Below are 27,334 nucleotides of genomic sequence, written 5' to 3'. Positions count from 1 at the left end.
TTTAGAGGCATCATTACACTGGAGGAGAAGGGAGGAGTTGTATAAGAGTGCTCTTGAGTCTTGGTTTGTTAAAGAGGTTTTCATGCCATTTTTTCTCCTTGCACGTACTGTAGGGTTATAGCTGAAAGTTAGGAAGGTGGTTCAAGCATGTCTTCATGCTCCAGCATACTCCAGTTGATGGAACAGCTTTTGTAGGTGATAGACTTGTGAGTTTTATGATGCCTTGCGGGCAGATGGTTCTGGGCATATGTGTTTATGAGAAAGAGGCTTTAAGTCACTGTACCACCTTTGGAGCTGTGCTGAGCGCAGCTTAGATTCAGGCAGCTATGTTTCAGTGTCATCCTCCTTTTCTGTTCTGTGGTTTGCATCTCTTCTGTTTGCTTTGGTTCTTTTCTATTCAGTATAAAGGCAAAGGGTTGGCTAATACTCCTGCCCTGGAGAATTACAGTGAATGAGAACATGTCTTCTTAAAGCTTAGATATGGGTCCCCAGGAGGAAGACTGGATTATATTCTTGCTTGTTCCATCCTTAGAACAGACAAGCAGCGTATGTATAGATCTTTGGCTCCTGTTTCAGTACTTCATGGAATGTATTTGATGCTGATATGTATAAGCCTCTTCTCTTCCTTTTTATGTTGGATGCCTGTCTGTGAAAGGTACTTCAAGAGAGGCTGATAATTTGGTAATGAAAGTTCAGGCTGGGTCACAGTAACCCTAGCTAGCTTTGAAGTCAACAAATTGGATGGCACTAACAAAGTGTAACTTTGCAGGATAGCTGGGAGTGGTTGGGTCTGGTGGTATCCTCAGTATAAAACCAAGCTTTGTTATGAGGACACATATGATACAGATCTGTAAAAATGTGAATGGCTCAGGGAGAGTGAAGTAGGGAGCAGTAATGCACTGTGTCTTCGAGTGCCAGAACTAGGGAGCAACAGATGAAACCTGCAGACGGGCAGATGTTTGAAACTGGTATCGTCATACAACAGGTCACTGAAGTGGGAAATGCTTTTTTTATAAGGTATTGCAAATGCTTAACTCTTATATGGGTTCAGAAAGCAATTGGCCAAATTCACAGAAGATAACTGTTAAATACAGAGATACTAATCTGCTTGGGATTCCTTGTGCTGTGAAGTGCTGGATGATGGGAGAGCATACTGGGGAATATGACTGTATGCTTGTCCTGTTTTATACCCTTCCTACGTGTCTGCTACTGGTTATTGTTGAAAACAGGATACTGCTACATGAGGGTGTTTGTTATAGAAAGTGCACTCAGATTTTGAATTGCAATGTGGATTTACTATTGGAAGCATATTTTGATGCATACTGTTACTTAGGACTGCTTTTTGTGTAGAATGCATTTGATAACACTCCTAGTTTTATGCTATGTATGTGGTCTTCATCATCCATTTTTTCATTATTTCATGAAAGCTGCATTAAGTTGTATGGTACCAGGACTGTACTCGTATGTTGTGTTTGTCATTGCATTTACTAATTTCATTGTAAATGCTAAGATTCCTTTTGTTTTCCTTTGTGTAATAAACATGTTAGATTGGAGAATAATACATTTTTAACTGAGCGGCAAGTGATATCTGAACCTCCCAGTCTGTATTGGGAGAAAAAACAGAAGAAAAAGGCAGAAGCGTTTCATCTCTTTGCAGACTTTCTGAATGCAAAATGTAAAAGTCAAATTTAATGTCTAATGGTAGATTGGTAAACAGGATTATTGCCTGGATGGAGTAAATCCTCAAGTGTTCCATCCGTTTTATTTTGCTGTATAACAATTCTGGAAGCAGCTCTCAGAAGAGCCAGTATGTGCAGCATTTTCTAGTACCACTTAGAATGCACATGCGTATTTGTTGTTATTTATTTACCTCATCCCTCTTTTGGTTATTCCTATTTTAGCTTTTTAATTTGCAATTCAACTTCTTTACCTTTGAAAGCTATTGAATATTTCACTGTGCCTTAAACGATTCTGTATTTTTAGACAAAATGGAAGCACAGTGTGCTATAGGTGCAGCCTATATAATATTGTCTTTTTTCCAAGTTAGTCTCATGACATTGTTAAGACTCAGCACTGCATTTACAGAGTCAGTGTTCTCATTTAGCCTTCCTAGCCTGTGATTAAATGGGAGTTGCTGCTTGTTGTACTATGAGTTGGCTGACAAAAGCTAAATCTGTCACAGGTGCTACAATTTGTATATCAGAAAATTTACTTTCCAAATACTAATTATTCCCAAAGTATCTTACTTCACACAAAGCACAGATAACAGAGTCAGCAAATTTGTCCCAGTTTTATCATTGTGCTGTAAATTAAGGTTTGTCTCCTACCGTTGTGTAAAGTAAAGATGGCAGAAATTCAAATGCGGGAGAATCCATTGATTTACAACCTCTGATGTGTTTAACTTAATTCTTCTGATCAAAATGTTTGAAATATATGTTATTCAAATAAGTATTGCTGAATTTCACTTCTGTAATTGAATGAGCTGTTGTCTAGGGACATAGGATGGTGGGAAACTTTAACAGTGTTGTCTCACCAGATGCCATTAAAAATTGGAAGCGTTTTGTGCCTGAGAGGCCCAGACCTAACCTGGTCATATGCTTAAACTATTAATTTGGAAAGTTAATTTAATATGACGGTAGCTTATCAGGAATTATCATTCTGGTCGCTGTGGGGGAAGAATGGACCCTCAGTCACTGAAACTGTGGCTGAATAAGTGAAAGCATTCGGTTTGTAACCTCCTCAGACTCTGAATCACGTACGTTGTGAAAACACACGTGTATATACCTGTGCACAAGCATGGCGTTGGGTTCCTGTACCCCTCTTCCACCATTCCTTGTCGTGGAGAGCCTTTGTGATAACCTGTTACAGCCCCAGTTGCCGGTATGATGTATTTTGACATTGAAGTGCCAGGATCTCCCTAGATAAGACTCTGTAGTTCAGGTAGGCTATTGCTCAGTTAAATCTTTTGTAACAATTCTAGCTGTCATCCAAGTGAGCAAATTTTTGACACTAGATGCAAAATGACCTGCTAAAATAGCAACTGCAACTGTGTTTCAGCAGCTTCTCCTTTCATTGCAGAGAATTACCTAAGAACCCCTTCTAAGATTAAACAGGTATTTTAAATGTATATTAAAAATGTTTAGCTTCTAGAATGACTTACACAGAAAAGGAAGAGCATTGAATGCTGTAAATGAAATTTTTAGCAACAATTTTTGCATTGTAAACTAGCTTAAGAAACTGTTTATTTATTCCCTTAGGATGAACATATTGTGTCTTTCTAGATTTCTGACAAACGTAAACATTGATGTGATTTAACTTCTAATAGCAGTGATTCACAGTTCTAGTTGTTTGGCTTGTGTATAGTAATACTGATTTGTATTTTTATTTTATTTCTGTAGGACTATTTAACCATTCACAAGTATGGCAATGCAGCCAGAAATGATCTCTGGAACACGTTGTCAAAGGTAAAATGCTTTAATCTATTGCACTGAGGGAGAAGCAGGAATTTACTGTGGTATTTTTCTTGGTGAGGTTAGGAGTGAATAGTACGTATTGGGATCTTCAGACCTCAGAGCAAATATAAAAACTGATGCAAAGAAATTCCATTTGAGTTAATCTAGTGGCAACATTAAAATATGTTTTTTGCAGCATTTCTATCCTTTGTTATGTTAGAATGTATTTCCTATCTTGTACTGTGTCACTGATGTGCAGTAAAAGGTACCTCATGGAATCTGCTGTCATTGACTTTAGCGTCAGCATGCTGAGGCCCCTAAGCTGGAACGTGAAAGTGCTAAGCTTTGGCATTTACATAAGGTGTGTTTCTGATTTTGTATGGAGTTATGATTTGTGTGAAATAAAAAACTATTAAAGCTTTAAAGTTTGGTGTAAACAGATAATTATTTACTGTAGCATTTGGCATGCTTGAGTAGTATGGAGACTTATACTTGCTATGTCCATGCTCCCTTTTCTTGCTATGCCCAAGCTCGGCTTGAGTTTTTAGAGCATGGTCCAGGGATCTGTAAGGGCAGAGATTAATTTTCATAAAGTGAGTCAAGAATGCCTGAATTTCTCACTTACAGAGCTAGTCTTGGTACTCCAGAATAAAGACAGAGTGCAAGCCAATGTAGAGTCCAGTTAGGGAGTTTGGGCACAAGTACCAACTAACTCAAGCTATGTATAAACATGGTAATCTAGTTGTAACTATTGACAGCAAAGCTGGGATTCAGTTGGAAGTCAAGACTTCTGCGTTTATCTAGACAAGCAGGTATATACATAAGCTAGGTGTCCACTTTCCAACTGTTGTCAATAAGGGCTGGATTCAGTTGCCTTTTCATAGAGATCTAACAATGCTGACTTTGGTTTATCCTACCTGGCTTCCAGCTACCACATGAGATAAGTATGTCTGCTGTAGGTCCACCAGTTCTGCAAGGGTGTATTGAATATTTTAGAACAACTCTTTTGACGCTTGGTGAATAGGAACAACTGAATTCCCAGAAATCTAGTCAATACGGTCAGCAGAGTGTAGAGAGCAAATACACGATTATTTTAAAATGAGGCCGAACCACTGACTGTTGACTAGGATGTCTTGGTTTGAAAGACAGGTGTCTGCGGAGGAAGGCAGGAGCCTCCCTTGAAATGGAAAGTGCAACCCCCTTCCCTCCAAATTATTATAATTTTGAAATTAACGGGCCTTCAGGCAAAGATATGGGGAATAGGAATAACAGTTCTTTACTAATATATATATATATATAACACAAGGCAGGGAAAAACAAACAACCCACTGGTTTACACTGACAGAGTCAGAAATACAACCTGACACCCTGTTAGGGTGGCAGTAGCAGTCCGATAAGATGCTGGCTGCAGTCCTCCTGAAGCGATGGATGTAGTTCTGTGGAAGCAGCAATCAGGTAAAAAAGTCTGGTCTTCCTCCGAAGGTCCAGTGGTAGGTAGGTAGGTAGCTCTTGCCCTCTGGAACTCCAGTGGGGGGAAAAAGCTCCTCTGGGAATCCAGTGGAAGAAGGCTGCTAGGGTGTTCAAAATCTCAGTTTTTATTTGGCATGGACTGCTTGGCTCCTTCCCCCCCCCCCCCCCCGCCCCGGGCGGAGCGTCTCACAATGGGATGGGGAGTCGTGAGGCAGTTCCTTGATGGGCCATTAACAGGAGATAGTCCAGAGGGGGGAGGCAGGGAGCACCGCCCCACCTGGTCTCAACAGCTCCTGAAGATGGTAATAGAATACTTTTTTTTCCTTTTGGCACATTTTACACTGTAACCCAGGACATAGGGACCTGAGATAGTTGTTCAAAGATAGGCAACCAGTGCCAGATTAGGTGCAGTACAAGATGTTCAGGTGGGTCTAACTGATTTCATGCAAGATCTGTAGGGAAATCTGTACCCTTATGGAGTGGCAGGTCAAGGTCAAGTGACATTAGCAACCTATGTGTGGACAACTGAACTGAGTCATATGTCTGTACTGATCACTGTTAATGAGAGATGGGATGTGTGACACATACAGTCGGGGTCATAAATCTATGTCTTAATCTGAAGTTGAATGCCACTGAAAAAGTCTTTCTTGCTTCTCACCTGGTGTCGTCTTCTGTTAAAGCCTTTAGGACAGTTCTGGATGATGGGAGGTTGGAGGGAAGAACATAATCTTGAAAGAACAGCAGAACCCACAGCTAATAAAATAGAACAAAAATAAAACTATATTCTGGTCTGTGGCTATACTGTATGCTCGAATCTATTGTTAAGGCTAATAATTCCATTTGCCTCATCTGTAAGCGCGTTTGTTGCCAGTCACTTTGTTCCTAATGCATTGCAATTGCGGCTTCAGTTCTGAAGGCTTCTTGCTGGGTTCTGCTCGTATTCATCAGAGGTTGCTCAGTCTGTGATCTGGGACTGTTCAGCAGCTAGGGACATTTCCATTGATGAAGAACAAATGATGCCTGTCATTCTCCTCATACCTAGTCTCATCTCCCATGATGCCATAGTATCTCTTTTTGTTTCAGTTGAAAATCTACTTGTAAAACAACATTTTTATTGACATACGGTATCAAATATGAACACATTAATCCTCTGTGTGTTGTGACAGGTGCAGTTTATGAAGGAGCTGTGAATATCTTTGTATACATGGCCTCACTTTGGACACGAGGGACAGTATTTTGAAATAACTAGTCGTTTGATTTTCGGAACAGAGAAGCTCTGTACTTTTAGAAATCAGGTCCTTTGAATGTGCCTTATTGTAGATACCCTAGATCAACTAACACTGAGTCTTTTTTTAACCTTAGCTGGTCAAGAATATCTTTTGGAAACAGCCACCCAATATCTCTGTGATGCTTGTTAAAATCCTGTAAAGCAGGTTGTTTCTTCTGTACAGCAAAAGTGCCTGAATGGTGTGGGAAACATGACTTTGACATGTCACTCCCCTCTCTGACAAGATTGCTCAATATTTATTTTTAAGATGTACAGAGACTGTTGGTTAAATTACGTAGTATGTGTGTGCCAGGTGTAAATGTGTGTGTGTGCATACGTGATGGTTATTTAAACCTCTGAAACTAATTATGGTCTTTGGAATAGGAAAAAAAAATGTGTTAGATGATGATATTGTTTCAACATATTGAAACTTTTCTTTTTTTTCTTGAAGGCATTAAAAAGGGTTGGAAAATCTGTAAATATTCAAGAAGTAATGGATCAGTGGACACTGCAGATGGGTTATCCTGTTATCACTATCTTGGGAAATGAAACTACAGACAATGTCATAGTGATCTCCCAAGAACGTTTTGTTTATGATAGTGATGCTAAACCCAAGGATCCTGCCGTTGGAGACAACAGGTACTTAAATTTCTCAATTAATATCTTTCAAGAGGCTGTAGGTGTTTAAGTAAGTGCTTCATGTGTGTATTTTTATAAAGATGGCTCTTTAGAAATCTCTGGGCTTTACTTGGTGTCAATAGCATGTGGTGACCCTTCCATTTGAACTGCAGTAAAGATGAGGCTAGTTAAAAGAGTTGAAAAAAATCATTAGAATATAGAACAACAGGATAAGGCTTTTAATGTGCCCATTTGCATCCTGACAGTTCTCTCTGTGACTACGTCTTATGTCTTACATCACACATCTATTTCCTCTCCTTTTCTTTTGATTTTGTCACACTCCATGAAGTAATTTGGAATATGGTTGGAAGGTCTAATACTTATTAAGTAATTCTTTGAAGTGGACCTCTCCATGCTCATACATTGAGTAGGCAGATGTAACCATGTGTCAGATACGTATCTTGCTTAACTTGGGAAGCAGTCAAGAGCTGAACTGGACCTTTGTACAAGGCAGGGGGTTCCAGCTGCTCCATTTTTGAAACCAGCAGAATTGGTCCTGTGGGGACTGTTACATTGGCTGAAATCAGTGGGCACTTATGCATCTCTGCCCCTACTCTTTTTCCACCTCTTAGATTGTTTCGATCCTGCACCCAGCTGATTCCACACACTTCCTTCATCCCTGAGGCAAGCTGACATTCTTGGCTGATGCTGAGGAATCCTCATCTTATTGTTTAAAGCAGTTTTGGCATCATATTCTGAGGCCAAGAATATAGAGCCAATGCTAGAGAATTACAAGATAACCTTAGAAGCTTCTGTGTTCACCTATTCATGCTCAGCAGGAAAGAGGGCATGCTGTCAACCTTGAGTACTCTGTCCAGCAAATTTAAATCATTGAAAGGTAAAATTTAATACCAAATTTTGATTAGTATGTCTGGAGCTTATAGAATATTCCTGTTGAGGAAGGCCTAAAAATAAGGTTATGTTTATTAGGAAATGTTTAGACATTCGTTATCCTTTTTTAGAACATTAATATTATTAAAGTCAAACATGACAAAGGGTAAATAGTTGTTTTTCTGTCTGTATTGGAATAACCTAGCAGAGTATTAAGCATCTCTAAGTTTCTGGCTTAAATGGGTTTCTTTGTGAAGAAGAGATAAAACAAGTGAATATGGACTGTTGGCAGTGTTCATGACTCACAGTTCAGTGCAGCATGAGGGAGATTTTTCCCTTATGCACTTGAAAATTTATTTTGTGCAAGTGTATACACATACAATGTAGTGTGAGTGGATTTTGCTACTTGGGAAAACAGAGGTGTTAAGCCTTTTAAGTATTGTAGACGCTTTTGTAAATAGATTTGCTAGGTACTCAGTATTGATTGCAATAACTGCTGCTGTAATTCATGAGTAAAGACTACTGGGTGTGTAAATGTTTTGTAAGGTGGAATATTGGGGTGATGTGGTGGGTTGACCCTGGCTGAACACCAGGTGCCCACCAAAGCTGATCTATCACTCCCCCTCCTCAGCTGAGCAGGGGAGAGTAAATATAACAAAAGACTTGTGGGTCAAGGTAAGGTTAGGGAGATCACTTGGCAGTTAACATCACAGGCAAAACTGACTCGACTCAGGGAAATTAGTTTAATTTATTACAAATCAAAATCAGAGTAGGATAATGAGAAATGAAACCTAAATGTTAAAACACCCTTCCCCCGCCTCTGCTGCCTTCCTAGGCTCAACATCACTCACAATTTTCTCTACCTCCTCCCCCCGGCAAGTGGCACAGGGGGACAGAGAATGGGGGTTGCGGTCAGTTCATCACACTGTTTCTTCTGCTCCTTCCTCCTCAGAGGGAGGACTCCTCACATTCTTCCCCTGCTCCAGTGTGGGGTCCCTCTTACAAGAGACAGTCCTCCACAAACTCTCCACATGGGAGACAGTCTTCCATGAGCTTTTCCAACGTGAGTCCTTCCCATGGGCTACAGTTCTTCATGAACTGCTTCAGCATGGGTCTACAGGTCCTGCCAGGAGCCTGCTCCAGTGCAGGCTTCCAATGGTGTTACAGCTTCCTTTGGGCACCCACCTACTCTGGTGTGGGGTCCTCCATGGGCTACAGGTGGATACCTGATCCACTGTAAACTGCCATGGGCTGCAGGGGGACAGCCTGCCTCAGCATGATCTTCACCATGGGCTGCAGGGGGGAATCTCTGCTCCAGCACCTGGAGCACCTCCTCCATCTCCTCCTTCACTGACTTGAGTATCTGCAGAGTTGCTTCTCTCGCATGTTCTCCCTCCTCTCTCTGGCTATAGCTGCTCTCGTGCAGTAATCTTTTTCCCTTTCTCATGTATGTTATTCCAGAGGTACTACCGCTGTTGCTGAAGGGCTCAGCCTTGGCCAGCAGTGTGTACATCTTGGAGCCAGCTGGCATTGGCTCTATTGGATGTAGGGGAAGCTTCTAGCAGCTTCTCATGGAAGCCACCCCTATAGCTGCCCCTCCCTCCCCCTACCAAAACCTTGTCACAGAAACCAAATACGAGTAAGAATTAGACTTAGTTTTATTTTCATATGTGACATTAATTCAGAATTCACACTGTATCTTGTGATAGATGGAAGACTAGTGTTCTACACCAACAGGGCAAGTTATGATGTGTTTCTTAGGAGATTTTGTCTACAGATTTTATGACAATTAGGATTTCTTAACATTGGAAGTAAGATTTAGTGCTGTAGAGAGCACAGAGAAAGATAGCAGCATGAGCCCTGCCAGGAATTTACTATCCTTAACAGGCAGTACAAAACATATTACATGTATCTGCTTTGGCAAGTCCCTTTCCTGTTCTCTTCCCCCTTTGGATTTGTTTTTCTCTGTGCTTCCATGTTCTTCTAACCACAAATGGGAAGGTAACCCCTTGCCCAAGGAAGGCTTACAGATGGGATGTTTACTCCAGCCAGTTAGATGGTGAATGTAATTTGCCACTTCCCAGTTGAAGTTATTTGAAAGTCGTGTTAGTTAAGTATAAATACCAAAGAACATGAACTGTATGCATTTAGCAATAGATGAAACTTACCTATGCGATTCACCTTTCCAAAATCATCCACCAGTTTATATTAAAGTCATATGGCTTAGTTATGAATTAGTGTCCAGAGTGTTGTAACAATGACCATGCAGTTAGTTGGTGCACTGCCCACAGACACATGTGGCTTGGTATGCACAATGGCTCAGTGTCATTAAATGTCCTTTCATACCACCAAATGAAGTAGAAAAACAAGATTGACGTACTGAAAATAAATTTAATCTTTTTGCCAGCAATGCCCTAGATCTTTTTCAACTTTTTTTGTGTTTGTTTTTTCATTGGAAAAATCATTGTTGCTTTGATTATTGTGAAAGCAGTAGATGGGGAAAATCACATTAATGTGATGTCATTTGGTAATTCAAGATACATTACCTTGGTTTTTAACATTGCAAGAGCTGAAGTTTGTTGAAACAAGGGGCCAGTTTGTCTGAGGCGGTATACACAAAGGGGGGCGGTAACTGGAATGGAAATAGCATGTTGACGGACATTCAGCACTACTGTGAATTGCAGTATTCTGGCTGATTTTGCAGGTGGCTTTGGTCAGGAAGTTGGCAATGGTTTGCTGACTTTCAGCATGCCGAGACAGCACAGGTAGATGTTGTGGGACACACAGAGGGGTATATATATATGTACATATATAATGTCAGCCTGCAGGCTTTTGGGGTGTTACATATTAGTGGCCTAATTCACAGTCCAATAAAGTCAGTGCCTATCTCCCCTCTGTGATGCATGAATTAGGCATTGGATGCGTGGCTCCCTGGGGAACCATAATAGGCACTGTAAATAACGGAGAGAGAATGGTATTTATGCCACATTTGAGGCCATGCTCTTGCAGGGCAAGCAATACTGGCTTCCTTAGGGCAGTTTATCTATGGATTAATTGTGATGATCATTTTAAACACTGTAAAGTGTAGAGCTGCACAAAACACAGAAAAATGTACAGGTCCAGGCCTTTCCAGGAGTTTATTATCTAAACAGACAACATGATATGCACTGGAAGGCTCTAGGGAAGGCTCCTAAAGCATCCATCTGCCATATAGTCTTCAGTTATCCAGAGGTGGGTCTGTAGTTCGGCATGGCGCAGCAATAAATGTCAGTTCTATTGCCTGCAAAGTGATGAGGAGTTTAAATTTCTGGTTCAGACCCTCTCTAAGCAAATTTAACTTCGCAGTACTGCAGGCCCAGAAGACCAATCGCATCCTGGGCTGTATCGAGAGAAGTGTGGCCAGCAGATCAAGAGAGGTGATTCTCCCCCTCTACTCTGCTCTGATGAGACCCCACCTGGAGTACTGCATCCAGCTCTGGGGGTCTCAATACAAGAAAAACATGGAGCTGTTGGAGTGGGTCCAGAGGAGGGCCATGAAAATGATGAGAGGGCTGGAGCACCTCCCTTGTGAGGACAGGCTGAGAGAGTTGGGGTTGTTCAGCCTGGAGAAGAGAAGGCTCTGGGGAGACCTTATAGCGGCCTTCCAGTGCCTGAGGGGGGCCTGCAGGAAAGCAGGGGAGGGACTGTTTACAAGGGCACATAGTGATAGGATGAGGAGCAATAGTTTTAAGCTAGAAATGGGTAGATTTAGATTGGATATTAGGAAGAAGTTCTTGACCGTAAGGGTGGTAAAGCACTGGAACAGTTTGCCCAGAGACGTGGTGGAGGCCCCATCCATGGAGATGTTCAAGATCAGGCTTGATGGGGTTCTAGGCAACATGATTTAGCTAAATCTGTCCCTGCTCACTGCAGGGGGGTTGGGCTAGATGACCTTTGGGGGTCCCTTCCAGCCCAATGCATTCTATGATTAAAGTCATTCCAGAATAGGTTTTTCAGATGTTTTTGCTGCATGAGAAATGTAACTAAAGAGGCATATGAATATTTCAAAACTATTCTAGTTTTATAAAATGTCTGTGCTTTTCTTTATGCTATGTATTTATGCAGCAATTAACTGTTAAAAATGAAATGTGAAGCAGCATATTTAATTTTTCTCCTGAAATCATATAGAAGAATATAGAAGCAGCAACCAGAATTTTCTAAGTGATAAACGGTAAAAGTGGAAATTGTTGGTACCTTTGGCGTGGTTTACTCCTAATTCTGCCTAGTCCATTACTATCAGTGTCTTTAATTCTGCTGCAGAAGAGAATGATTACATATAGTTGATTTTCCCATCTCATGTACAGCTGGACTCCTTGTCTATATAACTGCAGAAAAATGTGTTTCAAGGGCCATGCATATATAAACTGTGATCTATTTGCATCGACTGTATGGCATGCTAAGCTCTAACATTTGGCCTCAAATTATAGAAGATAGACAATTTAACTTCTTTGCAAACTACACATAGATTTTACTTGACACGCCTTCACATGATCCATAGTTCTCAATTTATGAGAGAATAAAACTATCAATGACAGATACAGTTTCTAGGAATGCAATTTCTCAGAGGGGCCAAAATCACCTGCTTTGATCTGAATGTTGAAGCCTGTGGTTGGTACAATGTTTTGGTAACAATTTCAGGTTATACAAGCAAAAATTTAAAACTCCTGTAATAACTCTATAATTCATATTCTTCCCCCCAATAACAATCCTTTAGTTATATGTAGGTTCAATCCTGGACTACTGTATACCCCTGTGAGAGTGGATTATGCCCTTAGATTATAAGGCTACAGGGGAGAAGGTGATACTCCATCTGACAGGGTTCAGTGGGTTTCCCTGCTGACAGAGAAAATTATGATTTTTAAGGCACCAGTCTCATCCATCACTACAAGAATGGCTCACAGATATGACAAGAAATCTTATGAAAAATAATCTGTGGTCTAGACAATAAACTAATCAGTTTTGATGAAATCCATAAACCTTTTATATTCTGTATTAAAGAGCAGACCAAAGCTTTCTGGTTATGCATGTAAGTTTTGCCTTTTAAAAATATACAGAGCTTTTCTCTTCAAAAGTGGAGAAATAACCTTTCCAATGTTATCAAAATAATTAAGTTCATGTTGCTGAGGTAATATTCACTTGTATAGTGTTCTTATCATGCATGCAGTTTCCGTAGCTAATCTTTGCTTGTTCATGATAATATCCTAAAGGGAAATGTCTTGCTAGGCATTAAACATAGCTAGCTGTGAGGAACAAGAAAAAAGGAAGAGGTGTAAATTGGGATATTGACAGGGTATTCGTATGTGCTGTAGTGTGGTAATCCTCGTTATGCCTTTTCTGTGTGGTTGGACTACGGAAAATTCAGTCAAAAACTGCAAGCCATGGACATGACCAGCAAATCTAGAGTTACTCGGACTCAGGGGTCTAACACCGTGTAGTATTTACGACAACTGAAAGGCTTTACAGTGGGCAGCAGAGCTGCTCAGCAGTCAGTCTGCTCCAAGATGAATGATTAACTGAAGAATTTTTTTCCCTTCAAGTCCCTTCTGAATTTTCTACACAAAGCTCTTTTATTCAGGCTTTGCAGAAAAAGGGCTGTGCTTGTCCCTTTACTGATAGCTATTTGAATAGTGAAAACATAGTTGTGTTTGGATGTTGCCATGTGTATTGTTACTTATTTGTATGGCGTTATCACTTGAGCAGCGGTGGGGAACTTACTCTGTCCACTTACCAGCTGAGGGGCTGGCTAAACAAACAAAGTATTAGGAGTACAAAGGGAATGTTGATAAGTATCTTTGAGATCTTCTTAGAGCAACTGTGAAATAAGGTAGCATATGTAGTATTAAGTATGTAATAATATGGACAAATATTGTTCTATAAGCTGAGGAAAAAGGGCTAACAAAATATAAAAAGAAAAAGAAATACTCGTTTACCTTCCTGTCTCTGGGAAACATCCTCTAATCTTCCATTTTCTTGATCTTTGAGTGTTTTCTTGTTATGCCTTTCATCTTTACTATACCTGAAAGATACACTTGCATCAGTGTTTCTACTAGAAACAACTTTTGTGTTGTTACCTAGGGAGTAGATGTGGTACCCTGGTTCATCTTGACTGACCTGAGTGCCTTTATATCAGCTATAGTAACGATGAAGGGAATGGACTGCAGAAGAGTAAGGTACTGGTATTAGGCACAGAGGAAATGGAATTATCAGGAACGAGATTAAAAAATCAAGAATCCTTAGTGGAGCACAGAACCATCTGTGAATGCAGCCAGATATTGATTTAACCAGTTTTTTAGCTGGTCAAGCAGGAACTTGAAAATACTTGTTCTTGCAGAAGAGTGAGAAAGTGCAGGGAGCTCCTTATCATTACATGTACACTGGCGTTTAGTAGAGGACAGCTCTGTGACACCGATAGATTTAGTCCTTCAGTGTGCATAGGGACAGCCCTTAATGCCAGCAGTCTGCGAGAGGACAGTGCTCTGCAGAGTGTAGTTCCTCCAAAGAAGCTCCTTCTGCAAGTGACATGGAGGAAAGCTGCCTGCCTGCCTGGGGCACGTGTGGGAGGAGTGCCTTTGCTGTTGGATGCTGGTGTTTGTCAGCCCAATGCTTGTGCCATGCACTGCCTGCTGAAGTAGGATTTTTTTTGCTGTAGAAGCCACTAGAAAGTCTCCAGTCTTCTGGTTTGCCTTTTTATTTCTTTAGAGGCTCTTCTGATTGTTGCATTATTATTAAATCAGAGTAGGTAGTACTCTTAAAATTTGGTCCTGCACATATCTGTGCTGATGTCTCTTCAGCAAGATTCTGCTGCTAGTGAAGATCTTGGAAATGCCAATTGTAATTTAACACTTTATTTCCAAAACCATTTCACAGCTTCTACTTGCGAGAAATGCTTCCCGCTAGGCAAACTTTTAGGATGTTTTGGTGTGCAGGATGTGGGTAACTTTCAGGGTTGAATTTTGCAGAATACTAAAGATGACAAAATTGGTGTATTGTGTCATTGCTTCCTGTGCGGTGGCAGCACTTGTATCCTGACAGAAATTAGGCTGACAGGGAGAAGCTGCTGCTGTATTTTATTATCACTGCAGCCTGTGCCACTTTCCTCATCTTACTTGCTAATACTAACTCTGAGGAATTGCTAGATACCCAAACTAGTTAATTAACTTACATTAATTAAATCAATTTCATGGTGAGGGAAGGAGCATGTACTTGAGGGCAGCACTATGTTTTCATTCAGAGTGAGGTGGAGAGGCGAAGAGGAGAATCAGGGCACCAGAGCTGGCGGTTAGCAGCTGCCTAACCTGGGGGGGGGGGGGTGGCGGGGAGGGAATGCCATGTGATAGGATGCAGATGTGAGCAGTGGGGAGCTTTACAGTTGTGTAGCTGGAATAGGCAAATACAGAGAGCCAGGGAAATGGAAAAGGTGGTTAAGATGGGGGCTTTAGTGAAGTAAAGAGCAGACTGGGGAAAGCCCAAACAGCATTTGGCAGAGACAAGGGTAAGGAGGGATGAAGGTGGATAAATGTCGCATTTCGTTGGCTTTGTGAAAAATCAGAGATGTGGATTCCCCATTGTAGATCAGGGGATGAAATTACTAACGTGCTTCCTTTTTTACCTCTTCTTCCTTTTGCTTTCTTATGTTGCTGATAATGGATTTTCTTCCTTATCTCTTATGTGAGCCTTCATGCTCAATAGTAGAATCTCAGATTTTATGAAGGAGGTACCTTGGTGGGGGACACCTTAGGGATGTTTACTGAGGAAAGAGAAACTATGATAGGAATTATATTTTAATCTTGCTTAAACGGACCATATTCTGAGGGAAAAATCAGAACTGAACATTGGAATACACTGAAAAATGCTTTGCACTAAGTCTCTGAGAAGATATCGGAGGATTGTAGTCATAGTTAAAATGGGGTCCCTTCTCAGACGATAACAAATCCTTCCACTGTTCAGAGAAATCTCAGATCTGCATTCTGTAGTCAAGGAACTATGCTCATAGGTAAAGGGCAACATAGGGATGGGGTTTGCATGATCAACACCACGTGTGCAATTCTGCAAGGATGTTTTGCACTGGTGCAAAATGGAACAGAGGATGCAGGAGAGATTAAGAGCCTTTATTGGAAGGTGAAGAGGCAGCTGTTAAAATAGACACTTAAAACTGCTTAAACCCAGCTTGTTTCTATCCATCTCTGACTCAGCACCCAAAATTGCTTGTCAGTTTTGAAAAAGAAGCCTTTTGTGTTTTAGTGTAAAAAGGTAATGTTAGGCAGGGAGGAGAAATCATGTTCTGACAAAGATTTCTAGTATTTGCTCTTTGCCCACAATATTTTTCTAAATTTAGTAAGGTACTCTGCTAGCACTGCCACTGAAATGAATCAATTTTAGAAAGCCTCATAATATTTATAACCACTTGATTTATAATTTGTTTTGGTATGAAATGTTAAGCTAAAATTACACAATTTTGTAGGAGGTTTAGTGATCAGATAATTATAATCAGATAATATTACATTATTATCAGACAATGCAAATTTTTTTTCATTTCAAATTGGGTAATTTTATTCAAATTAGCTCATTTAAATTGCCTTGAGTCCACCCTTAAAAAAAGCAATCAGACCAAAGGAGAGTGGGGTTTATATGGGTTGGTGGAAGACATACAGCTGTTGTCTATCAGAATATGCATGCTATCATCTTAAGGCAGTCCCACAGTGCAGAGCCACACATGGGCTCTTTCATATTAGTGCTGCTGTTACAATGCTGAAGCCTTTTCTTATGCCCGGGACGTTGTGGTTTCGTTACACTGATAAGGGCATTATATTTGGCAAAGGACTCCTGAAGAGTGTGAATTGTTTTCCTTATTTCTGCTCTAGGCCTTACTTATTGCTGAAAATTATTCCACAGATTCTTGTAAAATCCAGCAAGAATTAGGATCCAGCAGAGTAAAGGAAAACCACAAAATCCACATCTGTAATACATTGCTGTTAAACGTGTTAATCATTGTTCTGACTACAGATGAATTATAGTGTCAATGATTGTATTAAAATACATGCCTTTAAAATGCATTCTAGCAGTACCATATTGGCATTGAAAACATTTTTCCCTCCATATCTTTGTATCTGGATCCTTATACAAAAAAACCCAAATGATCCATGATCTATATTAGAAATAGTTGCTTTTAGAAGCAACTATCAACCTTTATTTTAGAATGTACCAATATAATTGCCTTTTTTAACATGAGTTTCTAAATGAAAGCATACATAATAGACAACTATATAAAATTAGCAGCTGTATTGAGGCAGAACCGCAAATAAAGAGGCTTACTATCAGAAGCAAGTAATCTCAGAAGTGCTAGCATCTTTCAAGACTAGAATATAAGCTTCCTAGTCATCCTTTCACACAATTCTAAATATTTCTCCAAACTATAAAGATTATCCATAGTTTCCTCCATGTATGCAGCTAAGTGTAATTTGTATTCAAAATTATAATAAGCGCACAATTCCAAATACCTTCCAAATCCACAAGTTTTTATTCCGTCTGAAATATATATTAGGTGAATCCAACTACACAGCTGATCAGAGCCTTTGAAAACCTCAGACAAAGTAGATAAATCTTAGTAGTTAAAAGGCAAGACTGCTCTACAAATTGATTTCTGTTCATCTATGAGTCATCTATTAAGTTCACTTTATTAAAAACATGCAATACTTTTAAAAAACTAACAGCTTGGGTGTGGAGCCCATTCAGATCCACCACGTGGTCAATCCATCCTCTGCCTGGCAGCACCTATAAAGAGCTGGCCCCATTGGGTTGTGTTGGTTGGTAGGTTGCTCTGACTAAAAAGTTGAATTCCCCCATAGGTGAGGCAAGAGTGAGGAAGGAGAAACTGATACAAAAAGCTCAATTAGGTTTTGACGCTGCTGGGTATAGATGGTAACATGAAGATCATTAATTTCTGAGTATCATGTGCCTTAGTTGTGGGTTTGTTACCTGCTTAGACAATGCTGCATGTTTATTACATGGCCCCCTAACTCCATTATGTCTGGACTCATGGATGAAAAAAATACAGTCTGTATTACAGTCAGATAGAGCTCCCTAAAGACTATACTGGAACTCAGTCTTTAATAAAATCCGCCAATCTTACCTTGTTTTTGTAAAGGGGCTGGAAATGCCTCTGCCCAGCATCGTCCAGAATGATCTTGGAGTAAACACTTCCACAATCTTTTTCTTTGAAGCTTTTTCTAGTTGGTCATGTAGTCACTGTTACTAACTTCTGTCCCTTTTTTTTGCCTTAGTTTATCTTTTTCTTGTTGACCAGTCTGTTAGTCTTGGGTGAGGGCAGAACCCCTTGAACACCAGGATCCCAAACTTAGCACCATTTCCTTTTCTCATTTTGTTCAACTCCAGCAAACCCTTGATATGCATCCCACAATTAATTTGGTGTGGCACACTTAACATGTCCGGCTCTCTTCATTTACTCACTGCATACAGTGCTGCAGTCAGAAATTGTCTATCTGCAGGACTTGTGAAAGTCCAGTCCAATTCAGACACCAGCAGGCCTTCTCTACTTAGTAAAACCTAAGTGCTGTCCTTTTTGAATTCAGGTGGGCTAATTGCAACTTCTTATTTGATTAAGAAGTCTGCTGTTGTCTGCTTTTTCATTCCACCTGTAGAGGAATCTAACTTAGTCAGTCACCTTTACCAGTGTTTTTCACCTGTTTCTCATTGTTGCTTGAACTTCTTGTTCTCACTCTGAACATAGGAATTGAGATCACATTGGGCATATGCAGATGAGCAATGAATACCTTCAAGATGTGCTCAGTTGATCTCGGTTACTTCAGGTTGTTCTCCTTTACCAATTTTTCATACTGTATTTGTCTTTGCTACAAAGTTAGTGAAATCTTCCCTTCCTATCTGCCATTTTCCATGCTGACAGGTACAAGGAATCCCTTGACACCCTGGCTCACTGTAGGAGGCGTAATACTTGTGAGAGGGAGAATAACATCTTCTGTTGTGTTGTGCCTCTGGGCACAGCCTACAATCGCTGTACTGGCACGTGTTAAATCTAATGAAATCTCTGTTCTTCAGTCTTATGAGAATGGTATTCACAATACAAATATATTGTCAGCTCCTTATCCATTAAACAGAACTAACACCTTATAGAATCACACTTAATAAAAGTATGTGATTTGCTGTGATATTCACATGAGCTTCCCCTGGAACCTGAAATACTCTTTACTGAATGAGATACTACACTATATAATAACCTGGGAAAATCTCTATGATGCCTTTAAATTATCTTTACCAATGCAATCTCTCCAGAAAGTGCGGCTTACAAAATTTTACCCTGGTACCGCTGAGTTCTGCTTCATGTGTAATCTCTTTGTGTAGTAGGAAGCTCTAAAGCTGTTGTGCTGCTCAACAGCTTTCACTTTTTTCCTGCTGGCCACCTTACAGCTACTTGTGCTCTCAGCCTTCCTCCAGGTATCACAGCAACAAGGTTTGTAATTGTGTAGATTAGCTGAATACACTTTCAGGTTTTCCATTAACAATTTATCTTTGAACCTTCCACTATCTTAATATTCAATATTCAAAACCAAAGGCAGTCCTTTGCCTTGCTAACAGAAATTGCAGTTGTCTTGGCAAGGAGAAGAAATGAGAGATCTATTCTCTTCCTGCTATACTGATTTAATATCCAAACATCACAGTATCCTTTAGTTCATGTTATCAGCTTTTTGTGCCCTTTATTTTTATAATAGGCTTTAAGATTATTAGTCAGAAACTTTTGGAGCGATGCAGCTAAATGCTCCTTTTACTGGCCGCTATTTGTATGTCCCTGCAGATCAGCCAAGTATGCAACTGAAGTAAAAATAGGAATCTTTCATTCTTAGTTTTCATTTTGTTCTGTAAGAATTACTTGCTTCCTGTGCAGAAGGTCACATTTTCTCATTAATTTGCTTCTGTGTTCTTTTGTTTCTGAAGTCCCAACAACATGAGGTCATGCAGACAGCTCATAGCAAGGTATTCCCTTGGAAAGAAATGCCCCTGTCAGCATCCTAACCTAATCGAGGAATCGTCACTGTTGGCGAGGGCCACACTGGGAAGGTGTCTTCTCCTCAGACTCAGCGCTGCTTACCCAAGCATATGTCTCTGTGTACATGAAATTTCAGCATTCTCCATCTGGAGAGCTGAGAATGGGAAACTAATGCCAAGGAGTCCTTGCTCTCTTTTTCTCAGCTTCAGCCGCTCTGGATATACCAGACTTTTATCTTTAACCGAAGAGACAGAGTTGGCATTTTGGATGTTAAGTTCTGGTGGTTAAAACGAGGAGGCAGGTATTTTAACCAGCCAGTTTTACTCTTAGATTTTTCTTTGTCCTTTTTACTCTGAAATGATTTTTATGCCTCACTTTATCTCTGTGTTAAATAGCTTTAATCATATCCTTCAGTGATATGAAGTCTTAGGTTGTTATGTTCTCAAAATACTTTACAAAGATTATTAAGTGTTACAGATGAGCAAGAAATGGATTCCCATCCCACAGAAATTTTCAACATATCAAAACATTTCCCTGTACTGAATCAGGACAAAAATCGGGGAAAAATTGGTTTAGAACATTCACTTAAATTCTGTAATTTCAGTGCCTTACATTTCAGTTTCACTCATTTTAACTTCTCCCTTCAATTAACTTGTATTTCCAGCTGAAATTCATTTTGAATCAGCAAATGGGAAGTTTTTATTTAAAACAGTAGTTATAAAATGTTTCAGCAGTTCCTGTTTTAAATACTGTATTTGAAAATCCATGCTGAAGCCTTCTTTTTCTTACAAGCAGCTTGTTTTTGAAAATTTGCCTTTTTCAGTTAGAAATGAAAAAATTTCCTTGGGAAACTCATGTTTAATTGTGCAAGGTGTCATTGTCAACGTTGAGTGAATGGAGAAGCCCATTTAGTGGCTTGCACAATGACTGGTGCCATTGGAGGTGCCCTTAGGTGTCTTACCTGAGCTTGTGTTGCCACAACACGAATGGGAGCATCCGTAGGTGCTGTGCCATATCTTACAGCCCATGGCAGATGTCTCAAGTACCCCATGGTACCCCAGCTCATTTGACACCACCTTGCACAACTGATTTTAGCCCAGAGAAACTGAGTCACAGAATAGTAATGGTTGAGATTTCACCAGTGTCAGCTTATGGGTACGTGATTTCTGGTTTTCCAACCTGGGATAATTTAGACAACTCACAGTTTCATTTCTCAGCCTAGTAAGCTGTTTGAAGGTGCATACAGCTTTTGGTGTTCAGCTTTTCTGAAAGTAGTTCTGTAGATGCTTTGCAGTGGGAGGGATTAGGAAAAAAAGCAGATGGCAAATCATTTGTCACACTTGACGTGATTGACTTCGTGTGATGCCACTGAATGTACAGTCTGTGTATCCTCCTCCGATCTCATGTTCTACTACAGTGAAACTGTTTTCCTGTGCTGATAGCACATTTGAGCAGAGGGCAGTATCTCCTACGGTCTCTTCCCACCTAAATCATTCTATGATTTAAGTTCATGATTACCACTACACTGTAAAATAATTATGCTTATTATATCCTGCTAAGAGGCAGATCACTTAATTTTCTTTTGTGCATAGCATTTTAATTTTGTCCCTTAAGCTTCTGTTGTTAGATGTACTAAAAAATAGTAGTTTTTGTCTAAAGTCTGTACATTGTTCTGTTCTACTTTGTCATGGTTCTCCTCCTTTGATTTCCTAGCAAAGTATATAATCCAAGACTATTAATAGATGTCTTCTATATCTAGATGTATCTAGCCTCTTGTCATTTCAGCTGTTCTTTATGTATTTTTGGAGGTCCAACTTCCTCGTTAAAGTTTCATAAAGAAAATAATCTGTATTTGGATAAGAGTGAAGATCTCAGTTAAGAAATATAAGTGAAAGGTGAGAAATTAAATGGTTGAATTTCTGAGTGGAGGGCAATAATCCATGAAGTTCTTGAGACCTGTGCTGAACTTTTTCCTATTCAGTTGCGTGATAAAGGGCATGGAAGAGTGAGGTGACAGAATTTTCTGGTAATAGAAGGTTTGTGAGGGTAGTAAAACCAAATGTTAATTACCAAGATTACAGGAGTATTCCTTAGTGCTGCTTGGCATGGTGATAAAATGACTGATGAAGTTTGATGTTAATAACGAGGTGATACATGTGGGGAAAACAGTCCCAATTTAGATGCCCAGTGGTGGGTTCTGAAGAAACCGTCCTTTCTTAAGAAAGAAACCTTGGAGTTGTGGTAGGTAATTTTCTGTAAACATCAGCTCAGTGTGCAGACACAGTTGAGTAGTAAATAGAACAGTAGGGATTAGTGGGAAAGGAGCATTTTAAAAAAGTATAAAGAGTGTAGTAGAGAAAAGAATGATGCCACTCTTAGTCCATGGTAGGTATGCCTTCAAAGCACTGAGGGCAGGCCTGGCTTTCTAACCTGGAAAAGAATATAATCAATAGAAAAGGTATGGAGGTGGACAATGAGAAGGATGAAGTGTAGTTTCTGTATAAAGAACAGCAAGATAAATTAAGAGTCTTTAACCCAGAGGTCTGTAAAAGCAGAAGGATATAGAGAGGGATATGGTTGTTCACTTCTTCTCCCATTCAAAAATCGATAAGCTAAGTTCTGCTGTGGTATTTAAGGTACAGATGTTCTGTCATTTTACATGAAGCAATCACATTACTTGTATACTCTTTATAATGCAGACAAGGATAATAAGCTTCTGAATATTGAGCAGATATCTTCATTGTTCTGTGAGTAGTGACTAGGAATAGCTGAACGTCTTTAGTTTTGAATCTAGGGTAGAAAGGAGAAATGTCACTGGAAGAACATTGTATTCTCTACTGGCAGTGGGCGGAAGCATGGCACGTTATGGTTACTGGGAAGATGAATCTTGAAAAACGTATGGGTTTATATCTTGGCAAAAACATTCATTAATGTGAAAAAAATAGTTGAAGAGAGATGCAAAATCTGAAACTCCAGGAACCTCGCCTTTCTTTTTTAATGACCTGAGATCTTTCTTTTGTCAGCAGACAAAATAAACTACTGTCCTTTTTTTTTGGCTTTGCATGGCTCTTTACAAAGAAGCCAACTAATCAGGTAAAACACTGAAAATCCAATGTTACTCCAACAGTACTGTTCTTCAGAGGCAGAAGTGTGGGGCATCATGTTTGCTTAATACTTTGTGGTCTCAGAATTTGCCCACAAAGGGATCTTGGTTCTTATTTGTTGGAAGTCAAGGTGTAAGCAAGTACTCATCAGAAATATGATAATTTTCTGAGTGACATAGTGTACACTAATACTGGCTATGTAGTGGTTATGTAATCCTCAAGACAAAAAATGTATATAATCCTAGGAGAGCGTAATTAGCTGGCTTCTGGTACTGCATGTACCTTAGCAGATACAAGATTGTATTACTTTATCAAACAAGTCCCTCTGATTATTCTTTAAACTGAATTGAGATCCTAACGTGTTTTGGTATTATGCATTGCTGTGGTGCAACCAAAAAAAAAGAAGGCACCAATGCATTCCCTTTAATTGTCTGTGATAACCTATCAGCCTAAATGTAACTATTTTATATTAACAATTTCTCATTGTAAATCAACAGTAAAAGACTTGTTTGTACAACCTTTCAACAAGAACCAGCTTTCCTACGCTCTTTAAGACGTTTATGTTTGAACAATATTATATTCAGCACAGTTCATATTTAACGCATCAGTTCCAATTTCAGATGTCTCTCTTCCTCGTGCTCGAAGTTGGTTTCTTGAATTCCTAAAATAGCCCTTAGTTTCCCCACATTCAGTCATTTGCCTTTAGCTCCCTGGTAAGGGGATCAGCTTTGTATCCAGAGGGACAGTGTGTGTGGATCCCTCTGAAGCTCAGCTGCATCTCAGGCAGATTGGACACTCAGTTCGTTAGCTCTGTTTCACTCAGGGGCTGAGTGTGCTACCTGCAGGCATCCGATTCTTGCAGACGTATTCTTGAGGATGGGAGGACCAAATGTGCTATTTGAAGTCCTGCTGTCCTAGTTGCTGGGCCCTCAAGGCTACATTCTTATTTTCACTGTAACTGGTTTGCCACAGCAGGCAGCAGATGGCCAGGTAGAACAGGATGGTTTTTTCCCTGGTGCTCCCAATGTATAAAGAATAAATAAAAGATCTGCACTACTCCCAGACAAAGCAGGAGGAAAACAGGTGAGTGGGCCCCTTTTCCCCTCTTTTCTCTGTAAGTAGAAGAGTGCAATAGAAAAGTGGAAAAAAAAGTTGCATCTTCCTAGTCACACCTGAAGAACACAGTCCATACAGATCACTCAGAGATGGTGTGTAGGAGAAGTCATCCTAATGAAAATTCTTGAAAGGTGAGCGAGATACATCTCCCTCAAATACATAGAAGAAAAGTTAGCTGCAGCTTCTGCAACAGCAGCGGATGTTTCACCAAGAAAGAAGTGGACTGGAAGGAGAAAACAGATAAACATACAGAGAACAGCAGCAGTAAAGTAGGAAAAATGGGTTTCTGGAGATGTCTGCTAAAGGGAAATCTGTGGTTCATCTGGTAAACCAACAACAAAGAGGATGACATTTAGAGGTTCTGGAGAGTGCCAAGAAGATTAGGAGGTCTCTCATCTTGGGGAGATAAAAGTTAAATCTGTCAGTACTAATCTTCTCAACTAAATCCACGTGTGTTTTCTGAGGATGGGTAGCTTGTGTGACCACTGTTCCATGGCTAGATCACCTTTCAGAGAAAAATCTGTACTTATTTCAGTAGGATTTAGCTTAATTTGAGGTAACATAAAATAATAATATAAGGTAATATAAAATTCTTCTCTGTATAGATATTGTAATGTACAGAATATCTTTCTATGAAGTTCCTTCTCAAAATAACAGGTGTCTATGCATATGTTCGTACACGAATATTTGTGTATGTGTATATATGTGTTTAAATCAGCTACATAGGCAGCTCTCAGTATCTTTTATTTTGCAGTTTTACTTTTTCAGTATGAGTTCAAGAGTCATAAAAATACCATGCAAGTGCAATTATTTCTTTTTTTTCATATACCAAAGTTTCTGTTCTTTCAAGTAATGTACGAGCTTTATGATTAATTTTACCCTATTTTTCTCAATCACAGTTTGCCAGCATCTTTTTCATTCTGGAGAGCTGGGTGTTTAGACTGGGTGTGTTTTTAAAGATGATATATTTCTTAGAAGGTTTCTTGGGCAGACTCTAAAATGCTCGTGGGTGTTTAGTAAGGTATAAGGTATTTAAATGAGCGGTGAATACTGTCCACTGCATCACTTTGCAGCACCTCCTGACTGCCCTTACCTGTCGAACCCAGAAGTTACTGCCACTGTAGCAGAAGCAGCAGGACACAGTATGCTTTTTCACCTCATTACTCCAGTTCACTGTCCAGAGTATTAGTTAAGTCGACAATGAAGGCAACTTTGTGTGAAGCTCCCAGACTGAGAACTGGAGAAGCTAATGCTCCAGTGGACATCCTTTTCTTCTGGCTGTGCTGTGGAGGGTGGTAATGTCCAGTGCAAGGAGTTAGGCAGGCTGATAAAGGCAGCAGCGTCCTCAAATGCCACAGCTGAGTTATCCAAAAAGTGTCTGCCAGAGCATGTGCTCATGTGGAGCGTGTCTTCAGTGCGTGAGTAGATGTAATAATTTTTCCAGTGTGTCATGGTACCAACATTCAGAGAACTCAGAATCACATGGGATGTTTTTTCTTCTCCCATATGGCAATAAATGCCATGTTTTCTTTCTAGTGTCACTTATAGCTCTTTCAGCTGCACAGTTTTCCAAGTATCTCCCCCTCTCTGCTGAATCACTGCTGTATGGACAAGTGTTTCCTGGCACATGCGGTTCTGTTCTGAGCTCTGCAAACCTGTGTGCGTGCGGGAGCTTTTTGTGAGTGGATGGGGAGCTGGAAGCCAAGCGTGGCAGCAGGGCAGGGGTCTCTCCCTTCTCCAGCCCCCAAGTGAGGCCAGCAGACAACCCGTGCAAGCCAGTGCGTGTCGACTGTGGTTGTGGCACATTTGGGTGGTGTTTGTAGTTCAGTGAAGCAGGCTTCTGGGTAAGAGGAAAGGAGAATACCTACTATTTTTTTTTAGTACTGTACGCTAGTTTTACAATGCTATGTACTAGCAGGGGAGAAGCTGATGGACATCAAGAACTTGCCCACACTCATCTGTGCACCGTTTTAATGCAATCGATCTAAAATGATAGATTTACTTGGTATCAAAGTGTTAGCATACAGTGATATCTGAGTTGGGGCCATTCACTTCCCATGCTGCCTTGCTTAAATGCACACATACTCCCTAGACAAAGGTACAATACCAGTACTATTACTGGATGCTTCCCCTTGACTGGTGTACACAATTACGTGGCCAGCCTGTGAGGGAATGCCTGTTCGTTCACTAGCTGTTGGTACTTTTGGGAGTTCAGGAATAGGGGTGACGATGAAGACATGCAGGAATTCATCCTTTCCGTCTCTCCCCAAAAGATTGACTTCATACAGTTGGTTTCTGTTTGTTGAGATAAAGATGTTATATAAAAGACGTAGGTAAATTATAACATTCATAAACAATTTGTGATACCCTAATAAGGAAGTTTGGGTCTGATTACACTAGAGTATCTCCAAATCCGCATGTAGCATGTTTTGTCCAGTTTGCATACACATAAGTGATAATAAATGGTGCAAAGAAGTGGAGATCCATCCCATTCATTTTGATTTTATAAACCAGCAGCTCTGAAAGCCCATCACAGCTTTTTAAGTAGTTGCTAGAAGAGTATGTTATTTTTAAACTTTGGAGTCCCTATAAATCACAGCATGTTTTACCTGGAGGTTCTAATTTTCTAAGTAAATGTAAAAAAGTGTTCTTCTTTCTATGGGAAATCATGATTTCCTCTTTTGTGAATAATTTTGTTAAATTAGGAAAGCCTTACAAAAAAGTCCTCTTATGATGATAGTGTGTGAAAAATGTGAAATATAATTTAGTTTTTTTTTTTTTTAAGATGAATGACTTTTTCATTGTTTTATTGCTACTAGCAAATGCATTTCAAAATCAAAGTAACTTGTTAGAATCCACATCTTTACACTGCTACTGAAATTGTGTTTTGATTTCTTTGACATGATCCCTGATTGCTGTGAGAAGAATCAGTTCAGTATTTTTGTTCTTAGATTCCCCCTCCTTTGTCTTGCAGCTACTTGTGGCAGATTCCATTAACAATTGCAGTAGGAAATACGAGCCACATCTCATCAGAGGCAATTATATGGGTGTCTAACAAATCAGGTAAAAATAAACTTTCCTCCCAGTGGAATCTCATAAAGCATACTTGTGTTTTCCTCAACTGTTTCTTTGGAATTGATCCTAAATAATTGTTCAGTTGCTCTGCACCCAGTTTTAGCTACTTGAAATTAATTACAAAAAAAGGAGAGTTGGGAAGGGAGGGAGGAGGAATGAAGGATGAGCAACAAGCAAGGTTTATAATTATCGCAGAAGTTAGACAGTGTAATGAAAAGCTTTAACATAGAAATGTGTACCTAAGTGCTAAGTATTTTATATTTAGCAACTCATATCAAATCAT

At 39.9% G+C, this 27,334-nt stretch overlaps 1 protein-coding gene across 1 annotated transcript in view; it reads left to right on the top strand.

The window, feature by feature from the left end:
- Positions 1-27,334, top strand: part of TRHDE (thyrotropin releasing hormone degrading enzyme) — a 215,340-nt gene that overhangs the window by 137,307 nt on the left and 50,699 nt on the right. Inside the window, exons 8-10 of the mRNA XM_086471708.1 lie at positions 3,399-3,464; positions 6,641-6,828; positions 26,951-27,039. Of these exons, the coding sequence (XP_086327834.1) occupies positions 3,399-3,464; positions 6,641-6,828; positions 26,951-27,039 (343 nt within the window). The remainder of the gene's footprint in view (positions 1-3,398; positions 3,465-6,640; positions 6,829-26,950; positions 27,040-27,334) is intronic.

The sequence above is a fragment of the Leptosomus discolor genome, chromosome 1 (assembly GCF_034619465.1).
Source record: "Leptosomus discolor isolate bLepDis1 chromosome 1, bLepDis1.hap2, whole genome shotgun sequence".
Lineage (NCBI taxonomy): Eukaryota > Metazoa > Chordata > Aves > Leptosomiformes > Leptosomidae > Leptosomus > Leptosomus discolor.
This window is presented reverse-complemented; position numbering and strand designations above follow the sequence as displayed.